The 15,705-nt window shown below is 39.6% G+C and overlaps 2 protein-coding genes across 2 annotated transcripts in view; one reads left to right on the top strand and one right to left on the bottom strand.

Moving 5' to 3' along the window:
- The window catches only part of col22a1 (collagen, type XXII, alpha 1), an 88,899-nt gene extending 78,305 nt beyond the window's left edge, over nucleotides 1–10,594 (top strand). The window contains 8 exon segments of the mRNA XM_072915632.1: nucleotides 1,099–1,170; nucleotides 1,250–1,285; nucleotides 2,792–2,836; nucleotides 3,978–4,157; nucleotides 4,224–4,290; nucleotides 4,352–4,534; nucleotides 9,301–9,378; nucleotides 9,450–10,594. Of these exon segments, the coding sequence (XP_072771733.1) occupies nucleotides 1,099–1,170; nucleotides 1,250–1,285; nucleotides 2,792–2,836; nucleotides 3,978–4,157; nucleotides 4,224–4,290; nucleotides 4,352–4,534; nucleotides 9,301–9,378; nucleotides 9,450–9,643 (855 nt within the window). The 3' untranslated portion in view covers nucleotides 9,644–10,594.
- Nucleotides 10,595–11,245: 651 nt separating this feature from the next.
- Nucleotides 11,246–15,705, bottom strand: part of LOC133621436 (uncharacterized) — a 28,869-nt gene continuing 24,409 nt past the window's right edge. The window contains exons 33-37 of the mRNA XM_072915631.1: nucleotides 14,509–14,655; nucleotides 14,376–14,430; nucleotides 14,109–14,303; nucleotides 13,965–14,051; nucleotides 11,246–11,672 (exon numbers count right to left, since the gene is read on the bottom strand). Coding sequence (XP_072771732.1) covers nucleotides 11,467–11,672; nucleotides 13,965–14,051; nucleotides 14,109–14,303; nucleotides 14,376–14,430; nucleotides 14,509–14,655 — 690 coding nt within the window. The 3' untranslated portion in view covers nucleotides 11,246–11,466. The remainder of the gene's footprint in view (nucleotides 11,673–13,964; nucleotides 14,052–14,108; nucleotides 14,304–14,375; nucleotides 14,431–14,508; nucleotides 14,656–15,705) is intronic.

Genomic DNA, 15,705 nt, shown 5'->3' with positions numbered 1-15,705 from the left:
GCTGAAAGCTACATCAGTCTGCAAGAAGACGTCACAGGAGGAAGGGGGAAAGTGGAAGATGCAAAAGGTAGAAGATGCAAAAGGTAGAAGATGCAGAAAGGTAGACAATGCAAAAGGTAGAAGATGCAGAAAGGTGGAAGATGCAAAAGGTAGAAGATGCAGAAAGGTGGAAGATGCAAAAGGTAGAAGATGCAAAAGGTGGAAGACGCAAAAGGTATACTATGCAAAATGTATACTATGCAGAAAGGTGGAAGATGCCGAAAGGTAGAAGATGCCGAAAGGTGGAAGATGCCGAAAGGTAGAAGGTGCAGAAAGGTAGAAGGTGCAGAAAGGTAGAAGATGCAGAAAGGTGGAAGATGCAGAAAGGTATAAGATGCAGAAAGGTAGAAGATTCAGAAAGGTAGAAGGTGTAGAAATTTGGAACATGCAGAAAGGTAGAAGATGCAAAAGGTAGAAGATGCAGAAAGGTAGACAATGCAAAAGGTAGAAGATGCAAAAGGTAGAAGATGCAGAAAGGTAGAAGATGCAGAAAAGTAGAAGGTGCAGAAAAGTAGAAGGTGCAGAAAGGTAGAAGATGCAGAAAGGTAGAAGATGCAGAAAGGTAGAAGATGCAAAAGGTAGAAGATGCAGAAAGGTGGAAGATGCCGAAAGGTAGAAGATGCCGAAAGGTGGAAGATGCCAAAAGGTGGAAGATGCAGAAAGGTATAAGATGCAGAAAGGTAGAAGATGCAGAAAGGTAGAAGATGCAAAAGGTAGAAGATGCAAAAGGTAGAAGATGCAAAAGGTAGAAGATGCTAAGGTAGAAGATGCAAAAGGTAGAACATGCAAAAGGTGAAAGATACAAAAAGTAAAACATGCAAAAGGTGAAAGATACAAAAGGTGGAAGATGGAAATGATAGAAGATGGGAAAAAAAGTGGAAGATGGCGAAAGGTGGAAGATGCAAAAGGTGAAATGAGAACGTCGAGTTAAAATCTTGGAAAATGTTTGCAGTTTTTTCTAGCAAGCAAACCTCAAAGAACAATAATGTCATCTGTGTGGATCAGACAATAAGTGCAGTGTGAACATGTAGTGCGAAATCACCTCTTTGCTGCCCACAGGGTCTTCGGGGGGACAAGGGAGAACCGGGCAACCCTGGATTACCAGGATTCAGTGGGCCTAAAGGTCCTGCAGTAAGTGTTTGCTTTGAAGGATCACCACATCTCTTTATATTGTCAATGATCATAATGTGAATATTTTCACCATCTGCAGGGTCCACCTGGTCCAGTTGGTCCTGAAGGGAAACAGGTAGGAAACAATCTGATAATCCACATATTGATCTACACTAAACAGGGGTGTAGGACTTCTCCCCATGTTAGGGCCCTATCATTATTGAGTGTCTTTGTTCATACAACTTCTTCTGACGAAGAAATACAATGATTGATCGCTTTATAGAAGTGGAAAACATTTCAATTGATATAGATAGTGTTTATTGCGATATATTGATATTGTTTTATTGCCAAGCTCTGAAACACAAAAACAATCAGTGTGAAGATTGGCATTGAAAACAAGTCATGATACCAAGAAATATCCACCAAAATGATTTTATTTTTCAATGCCGAAACTTCTTTCAGTTTTTTACAATGCCCTTTTTCTTTCAGTACCAAAACTTACTGGCAGTGTTTTGTCTCCACAGTGGAACAGTTTTCCCATCGTTACTTACCTTTTGTGTTGGATGTTCTTTAGATAAAACTACTTTTATACCCAACATAATTGTAACCGATTTTCCTGGTGCCGTCCCTGCCTGAAAATGTGTTAGCATGTCTCAGGCAACTTATTTATTTATGTAATGACTCATTTGAGTAACAGCTCTGTTATTTTCCAGTAAGGATGTCCTGCACAAATAGTATAGTAATAGTATAGCAGGATGTGTGTCAAGGTACAGTTACTAGTTCAACATATCATTTATAGCCTGCTTATGAAGGTCATTTTCACACTCATCTGGTTTTAGTGTGGAATTATCAATGCCATGAAATATAACAGCATTGTATTTATGATAATACCAACCTGAGACTAAACACAAATATATATAAATAACATGAGGACTGTTAATAAGAACAAGTTACTTACTGGAAGGCTCATTTCCGTAACAAGTCCGTTTTTGTGGACGTGGTGAAGTGATAGTGGCAAGTGTGTGTGTGTTGAGCTGCTACACATTTCCATAAAGGAAAAAAAAAGACACTACAGTTAAATTAATACGACTCAAAACTTGAAAATAATCTGTCTTAAGTACACTTTTTGTAGAAAAAAAATCCTTCTACAATTAATTATGAGTTAACTATAGACAAAATGTGATTAATCACGATTATAACTGACTAATTATACTTTTTATTATATTTAAAAAACATGACTTTAATGTGAGTAACAGGACTGAGTTGGACACTTTGCTGAATTAAAAAGTATTCAGGGTGTACACCGCCTTCCGCCCGAGTGCAGCTGGGATAGGCTCCAGCACCCCCCCGCAACCCAGAGAGGTACAAGCGGTAGAAATGGATGGATGGATACTTCTAATTCACTTTAGCAAGCATTTATACATTGTATTCCCTGTGGATACACCTATTCTGCCTCATGGTCCTTAAATTGACTCCAATATATGGTAATATTTTTTATTCTCTACGTCATACAAGCAAACCAGTAAGTCTGAGCGTTTCTTCCTGTCACTCACACACACTAGCGACACACTATGATATTATATTGACGGGTGGTCCTAAACTGGTCAGTGTAGTACGTCTAACAATGTTTGGGGTCTTGCAGGGAATGCCAGGCAGGGTGGGCGACCGTGGCCTGAAAGGAGAGAAGGTGAGTACCAAGAACCAACACTTTTAGCATATAAAACCTTTTCCAGGCCAAGGATCCCGACCTGATGGAAGATGAGCATAAATCTATAAAGTTGTTTCAAATTGTACTGGATCCTGAAATTACCATGTTGCAATGTGAAGATATTCAAATTATACAGTATGTCACCGCTATTTGCAAGCTACCAGCTAGTCCCATTAATTGATAGCTGTCAACAAACATGTTAATCGCTAGCTAGCAACTAGTACGCTAATCATTAGCTGGAAGTTAGTGCCGCCGATCGGTAGCTGGCAACTAGAAGCGTTCATTACTAGCTGGCAACTGAGATACTTAGAGCTAGTACGCTAACATTTCACTGGCAACTAGCCCGCTCTTAGCTAGTGTGCTATTCTATAGCTAAAAACTAGCATATTAAGAGCGAGCTGGCCACTAACGCGCTAATAGTTGTGCCCGAAGCGTGTTAGCACTTGGCATGTTAAATGCTAATGGGCTAATCTCAGGCTGGAAAGTATCACTAATTATTAGCTGGTAACAAGCGCGTTACCCACTATCTGACAACGAGCACACGAATATCTTACCGGCAATTAGTATTTTATATTTAACGTGCTAATCTATAGCTAAAAACTAGCACACAAATAGCTAGCTGGCTACTAGTATGCTAATTGTTAACTAGCAACTAGGATGGTAATAGTTAGCTGGCAACTAGCGCACTAATAACTTGCTGGCAATGAACATGTTAATACAGTAGGTAACGTGCTAATCCCTATCTGGCAGCCAGCGCTGGCAATCCCTTGCTAGGAATTATTGCCGCTAATTGCTAGCTGGAAACTAGAACGCAACTTGCTAACTATCGTAAATGCTAGCATGATTATCATAATGATCTAATCATTTCATGTCACCAAAGACGTTTACAATTGTGGGAAACTTGCAGAGGGAATATAAAGAAATATATTTGAAAAAGTCAACTATTGAACCACCTCCTGCAGTACCTCTGCGGGCCCTCTAGGGGTCGCGGACCCCGTTGAAGACCTCTGAGCTAGAACATCAACAATCTTGTTTGCTGCTGGACTAGTAGGAGGTTCCTAAAACATCAGAGCGCTCCTGTCACATATATGATCTTTGGCTGGTGCATCCTCTCATCCAGGGCGACACAGGCATCAAAGGAGACAAAGGACAATCAGGAGAACCAGGTATGCCAGGAAATCCGGGACCACCTGGCCGAAAGGGACACACTGGAATGATGGGCATGTCAGGACCACCAGGAGAATTAGGATCTCCTGGTCCTCAAGGACCTTCTGGAAACCCCGGAATGCCAGGACCGAGGGTGAGCAGACAAAGATGATGATTGGTTGATGGGACACAAGAAGGTGATGATCTTGTGTGTTCTCAGGGCGAGTCTGCTTCAGTGGAGCTGATGAGACGTCTCATTCAGGAGGAACTCAGTAAACAACTGGATGGTGAGGAAACATTTCATCTTCTCCTGGAGAACACAAGCAGATGTTCACATCTCTCTTGTAGCCAAGCTGGCCTACATCACAGCTCAGATGCAGCCAGCGCACGTCAAAAGTTCAGCAGGACGTCCGGGACCACCGGGTGCCTCCGGTAAGGACGGCAGTCCTGGACGACCTGGGCCACCTGGAGAACCTGGTATGCCGGGACTGAACGGCGGAGAAGGATCACGAGGACCCATGGGACCTAAAGGTAGAAGACATTATTCTATACATAACAACATTTGTTAGCTAGGTCAAAATAGCTGTGTGTTTTAAAATGTGTATGAAGGAGAAATGTGAACTGTAAACTGCTCAGTCAGCAATAAAACACCTGATGAGTTGATCCAAAACAACAACAGATAAGTAGAAACATTTTATAGCGCATACAGAGTTGGATGAAATGCAGCTACTGTCCTCTTTCAAAGTTACCTGAAAACTGCATCAAGAGGTGGCCTACAGCCACAGCTGCGAATGTCTGGTTTTTTTTAGAAATCCTGGATTGCTCCTGCCATCCACAGCAGACACTTTTCAAACAGTTTTAATAATTCCACCATGAAACATTCTACTTATTCAGGTTACCTATGTTTGATGTCCAAAAATTCCCAGATTTCCCATAATTCCATAACACATTTTCTATTAAAAACTTAGTACTTCCACATTTCCAAAGTCAAAATGTTACTTGTTATACTAGTTCATGTTAGTTATAATGTTAGTTCATGTTAGTTAATTACTCGCATGCTGTTTTCATTCATGATTTATTTTAATATTATGTTTTTTTTTGTTTTTTTTACTTTAATGAATGAAATAAAAACAAAAATGGAAATGAAAATTGTTAGTGTGCCAATATTAGCATGCAAGTACCGGTATACACCTCAGTCAATTATTTTGTTTCTTGATACAGGCTAACTGTTAAAATGCTAGCTTTTTCACTACAAGTATACACCTTGGAGTCAAATATTTTGTTACTTCACGCATGCTAACTGTTAGCATGGTAGCTGTTTTTCAGCAAGTTCTGCAGGTTTACTTAAGTCAAATATTCCTATATTTGACGATGCTAACTGTTGACATGCTAATGTAAGCATGCTAGCTTTTTATAGTAAATTCCACAGCTCACAGTCAAATATTGTGTTACTTGATACATGCTGCTAGCTTTTTAGCTATTTGTACAAGTATACTCATTATTCAGTTGTTACTTGACACATGCTAACTGATAGCATGTTAACTGTTAGCACGCTAACAATTAGCATGCTACCTTTTTGGCAAGTTTGCAAGAATACACCTTGGAATCAAATAATTTGTTGCTTCTGGCATGCTAACTGTTAGTATGCTGGCTTTCTTTTTAGCATATTCTACAGGTATACACCACACAGTCAAACTTTGATGATTTTACTTGATTCATGTTGTTAGCATGCTGGGTGTTTTTGGCTATGTTTGCAGTTATTTACTTAATGGGGCTGTTTGCAACATTTACACAGATGCTTAGAGGGTGCTAACTTTACAATGTATTTTACACGGTATGTCCCCGTCCTCTTAAGGCTTCTTGTACGTAATGATGTAATTACCGTAGTTTCCGGACTATAAGGCGCACTTAAAATCCTTTTTTTTCCTCAAAACTCGATAGTGCGCCTTATAACCCGGTGCGCTTTATGTACAGAATAAGTTTGGTTGAGCTTAGTAAGTAAGTAAATGTTATTTATAAAGTGCTTTTCACAGATAAAATCACAAAGTGCTGAACAATGCATAGGTGAAGTAAAACAATTAAATGAAAACATCATCATCATAAAAAGGATACAAAGGTGATTAAAAATGATACCGGTAGTTAAAAGGTGCATTAACTAAAAGCATTACTAAAAAGAGAAGTTTTCAAATGTTTCTTAAAAGTGTCAACACAGTCAAGATCACGGAGGGACTGGTGCAAGTTGTTCCAGAGTCTGGGAGATATAGCTTGGAATGCCATGTCTCCACAGGTTTTAAAATGAGTTTTTGGGATCTTTAGAAGACCCTGGCCTGAAGACCCTGAAGAGTAGGGGCATAACAGGTCAGTGATGTACTGAGGGGCCCCACCATGCAACTGAAGAGTATGGGCATAAGAAGTCAGTGATGTACTGAGAGGCCCCACCATGCAACGCACGGAATGTCAGGACTAAAATCTTAAACTCCGTGTGGAATTTGACTGGAAGCCAATAAAGACTGGATCAAATGGGGGTGATATGGACTGTTCTAGGTGCACCGGTCTAAAGTCTGGCAGCTGCATTTAGTACCGTCTGAAGTCTCTTTGGCGTTGACTTGTTGAAAAGAGTGAGAAGAGAATTGCAATAGTCAATACGAGACGAAATGAACACGTGAATGATCATTTCCAGATCCAATTTTGACAACAAATTTCTCACTTTAGAAATATTTCTGAGATGATAAAACCCTCCAAAGACATTGACTGATCCAACACAAGCCCAAGGTTTCTGAGGCTGCCTTGAACAGATGCACCCAGAGCACCAAGGGAGTTGTTGATCAAGGGGATCTTTTTATCCAGAGCAATTATCAGAGTTTCCCTTTTGTTAGAACGTATCTGGACGATATTTGAGGAAAAGCAGTTTTTAATACAGGATACTCACTCCAAGAACTGAGATAAAAAGTAAAAGTCTGAAGTTGAATATCATCTGCATAGAAATAATAAGAAACATTTTTAAAACTACTGATCAACCTCCCAAGCGGCATCAGCAAAATAAAACATACCCCAGAACAGAGCCCTGGGCCACACCACATGACAGGTTGGACACATTGCATATTGGACATTACATCATTAAATCAACATTTAAAGTTATTCCATTTATATAAGAAGTAAACCACTGGAGAACTGCACCAGAAAACCCCATCTCAGATTTGAGGCGATCTATCCTGTGATCTACAGTATGCAGATGTCAAACCGAGTAAAACCAAAACTGTGTAGCGACCAGCGTCAGCAGCCATCATCACGTCACTGGAAACTTTCAAAAGAGCAGTTTCGGTGGAGTGAAATAACCCAATGTCAGATTGGTATTTATCATTAAAATCATGCTTTTCCAAAAATGAGGTTAGCTGCTTAGCTACCACTTTTTCGATGATTTTTGACATGAAGGGAAGTTTTGATATGGGCCGGTTATTTATAGGCTCAACCGGATCAAGATTAAGTTTTTTAAGGATGGGATTCGCCACAGCGTGTTTAAAAAAGCTGGGTATCCAGCCAGAGTGAAGTGAAAGGTTTATCAATTTTACCACCCAAGGACCAACAACATCAAAAACATTTACGAACAGTAGAGTAGGAACAATGTCCACAGGGCTCGATGTAGGTTTAATTTTGCCCACTAAAACCTGAACATCCTGTAGGCTGACAGGAGTAAAGGAAGGCCATGATGAGCAGACAGGGGTTGATGTCGTGCACAAACGATCCAAGGGAGAACTAATACAGGCGCTTATTTCTTGCACTTTGTTCACAAAAAAGTTTAAAAATCTATTACAGTCATCCTGTGTGTACACAGGCACCTGATGAGATGGAGGTGCAACAAGATTGTCAATATTGTCCAATATGACTTTAGGCTCTTAGCTCCACCTCGAAGCAATTTCATTTGGTACATGGTGTAATAAATGTGACCAGTAGATGGCAGTCAAACATAAGCGATAAGTGTAGGCTGCACCGTTTAATGTGCTTCAACATAGGAGTATTATTATGGTGTGTGTATAAGGTAAGACATATTATCTGGCGTTTTGTTTCACAATATTATGCAAAACCAACTTTTCTTACCTTCTGGTACCTGCTGATCTGTATTTGGGATCTGTATGAGTCCTGAAAAAATTGTGCGTGTTCGCCTTTGTAGTCCGTGCCGACACCGTAGTGGATAAGCTTCTTCTTTTTCTCTATCTTCTTCTTATGTGACATTCATCCTCCACTGTTGCCATTTCTAATATAAAGTAGTGTAAAGTTCTTACTTATATCTGTCAGTAAATTCACCATGAAAGCACTAAAAAATACCGGTGTAGTGAGTTTACATTATTCAATTCAAGGAACTTTAGTTATTAGAGAGTTCCGGTCGGACGGTTTTTCACGGACACATTTCGGGTGTTGTTGTTGCACTAGTGAGCCACGGATGAGGAGATGCTGCTCCGTTATTGATTGAAGTAAAGTGTGAATGTCATTAAAACAGTTAGCTCCATCTTTTGACACTTCTTCCACCCCCGTCCTTGCACGCTACACCGCTACAACAAAGATGACGATGTCCAAGTGGAGGCACGTAAATAAGACCGCCCAAAAAACGGCACTTTCTGAAGCGATTGTCAGAAAGTGACTTGAAGATGATGTGTAAAACATCATCTATGCAACATTTTGAGCAAAGAACCACCATCACATGTTATGTAGACCACAAGGAAGTCTTTTATAGTTAGAAAAAAATCATAATATGACTACTTTAATGTGCCCAATTATCCGATCAAAAATAGAGCATTCATCGGCAGTGCGCCTTATAATCCGGTGCGCCCTATGGTCCAGAAAATCTGGTATGTACATACGAATGCAACACATGCACGCACATTAGCTTTAGGTTTTGTTAGCTAGCATTAGCTGTCATTAAATGTATATTCTATCATGACTGCTCATGTGCATGTTGACAAGACAGGTGAGTGACAGCCGTAAACACCAATCATGTCATTTGGGCCAGTAAACATTGTAAGTGTGAAAAATATAGACAATTGTCAAACCTATGTGTTGTGCTAACCCACTAATGGTGACATACGCTAGCCGCCGGTGTACTTGTAGTATTTTTTGCTTTGAAAAATGTTACTGTGAGAAAGTTGCAAACTGCTCCTTTAATTTCATGTATTTTGTGCTAACTTAGCATTTTAGTCCGGCTTCCGTTTTTTGGCATTCACACGCAATTTCTTTAGAAATTGCATTTTGTAGTTGAATAGAAGTGTTAAGTAGGAGATGATAAAGTTTGATGTTCCTCCTAGGTGAAAAGGGGACTGCGGGAGAAAAGGGAGAAGCAGGTGTCGGTGAAAGAGGCGAACATGGTGCTCCCGGTCCAATAGGTAACAGCCACAAACAACATGGCCACCCTCGCCAACATCTTCAAGCTTTAAAGAAATGTCGTCCTCTGCAGGTCCAGCCGGTATTCCAGGCTACGGTAAAGACGGAAGCCCGGGACAAGCCGGAGCCCAAGGAGAACCAGGTAACCCCGGTCCTCACGGTCAACCAGGACCTCCAGGACCTCCTGGCCAGTGTGACCCCTCACAGTGTGCCTACTATGCCAGCCTGGCCAACAGACCTCACACCAAGAACGTCAAAGGGACTTAAAGAGTTGTATTTATGAACAATGTCTCAATCCAGGACTTTTTTTTTTTTTTTGAGGACTGACGGTCATTCTTTTTGTTTTCTGCTATGAAGCTTTTTGGATCTGACTTTTTCAGGAGAGCAGCTAAGTATTTCTTCCTGACTTGCATGCTTGCTGTACAACTCATGGGAGAGAAGGCGCTCCCTCCAGGTAAACTCAAGCATATTTTACCTAGTGCAATTATTTCAGGCAAGTGATGTTGATTAGATTTGTGCTTCTCGTGCTCTTATTGGCCAAAAACTTTGAAATATCATTTTAATTAGAGAATAAACCAAAGTAGCTCACCTCTCCTCCCAACTCCTTGATTTGAGCTTTTCTACCTCAAAAAGTCCTTAAAAAAAAAAATCAATTTAAAATAAATACCTGTTGCACAGAATTGAAGATGAATGACTTGCCTTGTGTGCATCAAGTCATTTAGATTGTCGTATAGAAGCTATTTTTATAGTATTTTATTAGGACTTTGAAGTGTTCTCACTATAATACAAAGTTAAGAGCCACCCTTTCCTCACACGCTGTGCGTAAATAGGGCCCCGCCATCTGTGGGAGCCCCCGTTTTGCTTGTATAATGTCAATGAATGACAAAATGACATTTTACCTTAAACATATTCCCAGCCCCTTCCTGCTCAGTCACTGATAAAATGGCAAAACGTCCCTAAATGTTCTCATTGTCCCCTACAGTGCTGTTACTGGTCCAATTTCAGGAAGGTTTCAAATTGATGTTTTAATTGTTTATTTTGCATAAATTATTGGACAATGTATTTCCTATGAATTATTATATTACACAACCTGCATAAAGTTAAAGTCAAGTTTAATCATGATTCCCGAGCGCGTCCACTGCTGCTGCTCACTGCTCCCCTCACCTCCTAGGGGGTGAACATGGGGATGTGTCAAATGCAGAGGATAATTTCACCACAACTCGTTGGGACTTTAACTTTTAATCAAAAACATATTCAAATAATTTCACAAATAGAAATGTGAATTTTTTTCTTTTTTGGTCCCCAATTTCTGCTAAGATCCCCGATTTAGAAAGAAAATAATCGCCAATAAGTCAATCCTATACAAACTGTCAGTATACATTCTGTAAAGCTATTACTTTTATCAGTATAAATACGAATTATTCATGAAGTTTAGTTACCTTGGCTGGTTAGGTCCTGATTGTCAAACTGTGGTACGCGGGAACATACCATATCATCCCAAAAATACAAATGTACGATTGCTAAAATAGGAACGTTTAACTCCGCTGCAACACCTTTTGCAAGCTAATTTGAGGTAGCAAACATGGTGGTACATGCCGTACCATGGTCTTATCGAATTGTTTCCACAGTCCCCTTATTCCTGACTAATGTACGATCAAATGGTGCTAAAGTGTGTGCGTATTGTCAAGTATGTACTGTAACTATAAAGACTGGAATAAATCCATCTCAAACCACAACTTTATTACGTTGAACATGAAAAGTTGTTTGTCATATTGTCCTTGATGTGCATGTTTCTTCTTTATTGACTTCTTCTTGTATCCAGGCAACAGCCAGTTGTTTCCAGGTGAAACATCTTCATATGTGAGGTATGTGACACCTTAAAAAACATGTCTTTATTGTGTGTGTGGAAGAACAACATTTAAACTCCATCACACTTCAGCTTGTAATTTGAAGTTGTTCTCCTTTCCTGCTAAGTGGCTCAGTTAGTATTCTGATATTAATGAGGATTGTATTTAGTTTTAGTTCAGTCATGTTGCTGCAAGGCACTGCCAGCTGCTTCTTGTCTCTTTGTGGCGCTTGGATCTGATGTTTTATTTGTGGTGGTAAGCAGCGGACTTCTGGCCGCCATAAACGTAGAGAGGTGCTGGGAGTCGGTTTGTACAAGTGGAGGGATCACAAAGACCTGCTGGACCAGGGCGACCCCTCGGACCAGCCGCACCCGGGACGCCGGGGCTTCCCTGTTCTCCCCGCTGCCCGTCCTTGCCGTCCTTGCCCACGCCGGGAGCGCCTGTTGCACCTGAAGGTGGGCGTGACAAACATCATTGTCATAACACAGTCTGGACATTTTCTTAAAGGTTTTATTCCTTTTTATTTTAGTTGTAGTTTTGTTTAAAATATCTAATAATGTTAATAATTAAAATAAATATTATATTTCAAGGAAATCTATTGTTTTCCCACCAGTCGTGCTTTCAAAGAGTAAAAATTTGCTTGAATAAAAAAACAAAATTTTCTATTAAATTATTTAAAATGGTAATTTTAAGGGTTTTTACTTTTTTAGAGGACTGGGAGTCGTTGTATTATCGTCAAATCGAATAATTATATACATTTTTGTATTTTACAATTATGTTAGTAATTTTATTTGAGAATTTAGGTCATTTTTATTTCTAAACATATTACAAATTTCATAACAATGTCCTGATACAACTTTTCATTTTGTATACGATACTGTGCTGTAGTGGTTATTTCTACTGGTTACTCACTTCCTGTCACGGAGCATAGTTCTTAAATAACCACTATACTAAGTAGAACAACCTTGTTGCTCCCAGGTAAACATCAACTTCAGCTCACCTACAAACCTTCAAATTAAAGTACTGTTACAATAACACAGTATGAATAATGCCTTTTGTAGCAAATGGCACTCACACGCTACCAACATTAGAAACCCTGTCTGTGGCCCAAAAGCGATATTTATCTGATCCAATATCAGCAGGACTTGTACATACATTTATTATTTTGTTGTGTGGAATGTTAAAGAAGGTTTGACCAAGTGAAATTAGTCAAAGTTGTCTGTAGCCTAGCATGTTTGTTTACCTTTTGTAAATGACTTTAGTCAAATAGAAGAAATTGTTTGCTTATTGGAGGACATTTAGATGTTAACTGTCTGTCCAACTTTGTACAGGTAAGCAGTCGGCAGGACTGCTTGTATCGCACATGATATCACACACAAGGAAACACCCTCCAGGAATGCTTGTATCGCAAAAGATATCACACACAAGTAAACACGCTGCAGGACTATTAGTATCGCACATGATATCACACACAAGTAAACACGCTGCAGGAATGCTTGTATCGCACATGATATCACACACAAGTAAACACACTGCAGGACTGCTTGTATCGCACATGATATCACACACAAGTAAACACGCTGCAGGACTGCTTGTATCGCACATGATATCACACACAAGTAAACACGCTGCAGGACTGCTTGTATCGCACATGATATCACACACAAGTAAACACGCTGCAGGACTGCTTGTATCGCACATGATATCACACACAAGTAAACACGCTGCAGGACTGCTTGTATCGCACATGATATCACACAAGTAAACACGCTGCAGGACTGCTTGTATCGTACATGATATCACACATTTTCCATGCAAGCTGGCACATATCTGATACTTGTGTTTTGCTGATACTAGACTAACATCAGATATCAATATCAGATTGGTACATTTCAATGTAATCAATAGTTGTATTTAATAAGTCTTCAGACAGGAGTGCTTGCGTACTGGAATAACATTTCAGTGGATGTGAAATCTGTTTTTGCTCATAATTTACCTAAAATTGTAAAATCATTTCCTATAATTATGAAATATTTGTTTCATACTTGTATTGATTGTGCCAATGTATTTAATGTAAATTTAAAGGAGTGTTACTTTATTAAGGATCACCTGTTATGTTATATTATAATAATTGTTGTCATTGTGAGGCTTGATAAGATCATTTAATGCAGAGGTTCTTAACCTAACGTTTCTACAAAAGAGGGGCGCAGGGCCCACTCAAATTTAAACACCGAATTAGTAATCTTACTCTTGATTTTAATTGTATTCGATAATTATATGTGACCTACTTACAGTTTAATAGGATAAACTTTGTCAAATGACATGAGAGCCTGTGATTATTATTATTTCTTTAACAAATATACCTTAGACTTAGGTCAGGCTGGGAAGAAAAATAAATACTAACCAAATATACTGCATAAGGAGAGACTCAAATAACTGACAACAAATAGATTTATACACAATTCTAAGTGCCAAAATAAATATAATTGATAATACAGATGTTTCTTAACTAAACTGTCAATAAAATAGTGTAAATGAAAATAAAGCTTCACCACTTTAGTCATAATTTTTGCACTTAAGAAACTGTTGTATGACTTTAGCTCCAGACTTCTTCTGCCACAAGTGAATTACAACTTGAGTGCGGTCCACACCTGTGTTAGTAAATATGGTTTCTTGGGCAATTAAATATTATTTTAGAAAAACAAAAAAACCTTACAAGTTAGTTGTGTAAATCTTGTTACCTGTTGCACCAGGTGGGCCTGCACTTCCTTTAAGTCCAACACCATCTTCTCCCTTTTCTCCTTTATCTCCTTTGTGTCCAGGATCACCTGCACATGTATTTCTTCATGTTTACACTTTTAACTGCATACAGATTTCATACTGACCCTTCTTTCCTGCTGCGCCTGGAAGTCCATAGAACCCCGGATGACCTTTAGGGCCCATCACCCCTGGAGCCCCTGGAGCTCCTGCAGCTCCTTCTGCTCCAGCAGGTCCCGGTGGTCCTGCTGGTCCTGCAATACCGGGAGCACCGATGGCAGCCGGCCTCTTCAGGAAATCTTTCATCAACTCAGCCAGTCGTTCTATGAAAAGGAAATCAAGTGTTTGCATGGGAAGTCCAACAAAGTAAGCAAGGTCTGATGTACAAGTTGTACCTTCAACTACCGCTGAACACATTTCACGAATATTCTCGTCGCTAACCTTCGGACCCTGTGAGTGTTGTAACGTGTTGATATGGTCACACCACTTCAAAAGTATTTCAGAGGAGGTGTTGGAGTGAAGACTTACAGGCAGACCTCGGGGCCCTGTTGCTCCTGGTAGACCTGGTTCTCCTTCCAGTCCTCTTGCTCCCATTGGACCAGACACACCTTCATGGCCCGGTTGACCCGGTCTGCCTTCTGCTCCCGTAGATCCTCTGACTCCCTTGTCGCCAAGCTGAGGATGATAATGTAAGTCCACATCTAGCCCCTGACCGTATGTCCATGCAGGGACGTCATCTGGACATGTCCCCTGCACTTTTTCAAAAGGCTATAATGGATGTGACCTTCCTCAATGAATCAAATCTTTTTTAACGGTAAAACAGATTTGACCAAATCAAAACGAAGTGAACCGATTCATAGCTGCGAGTCGTTCTTCTGAGAGCAGTTTACTATGCACATGCAGACACAGCATCACTCGACAGTCAGAGTCAAACGAAATCTAGCAGCATTTGGATTCACCTTTTATTTAATTGTATTATTTTTTCTGGTTTATTGTAGTGATATGTAAAGCAATTCAAGCATACACACACCATGTACAGTAATACTGTACAACTTAGTGTTTACATTCATCTTACTTTGTATTCTAGTACTATTTAAACTTTTTTAGAAACATTTTATTCTTGCTTAATATCTCTGTATTTTTATTGATAAAATGCTCTCACTGTCAAAGAATAGGGATACGGGAATGGAATGTTTAAAAAATAAAATTATAGACAATATATTTCAGAGTAATTCCCACAAATACAGTAATATTTGCATGAATTTAAAATATTGTTGTTAAAAAAAGTAAAAGATAAAACTAATTTCGATCCAGTTCTCAAGATCCGACTCCTTTCAAAGAGCCATAAATCCCAAATCCAGCCCACAGCACTTTTCACCCTCCAAAATAAAGTGACTATATTAAATAGAGACAAGTCAAACACTCGCGTTCTACGGAAAAAGACTAATCAGGCTACCTATTTTAATTAAGACCACCCATAAGCTGACTAATTGGCTCCTGATTGGCTGTGTTCTGCTGACCCCGCCCTGCACTGCAATGATTGACAGAAGGTGAAGAGAGGAGTTGGCCTCCAAAGCCAGTAAAATCATCAATGAAATGAATAACTACGTTATAGTCTGTCACTGATATCTTATACCAGGCAAACATTCAACTCAATCATGCAATCTTCATGTTTTCTTGGAGACAAAATAAATGATTGGTATTACTCCAAATGATCGATGATTG

The sequence above is a fragment of the Nerophis lumbriciformis genome, linkage group LG21 (genome assembly GCF_033978685.3).
Source record: "Nerophis lumbriciformis linkage group LG21, RoL_Nlum_v2.1, whole genome shotgun sequence".
Lineage (NCBI taxonomy): Eukaryota > Metazoa > Chordata > Actinopteri > Syngnathiformes > Syngnathidae > Nerophis > Nerophis lumbriciformis.
This window is presented reverse-complemented; position numbering and strand designations above follow the sequence as displayed.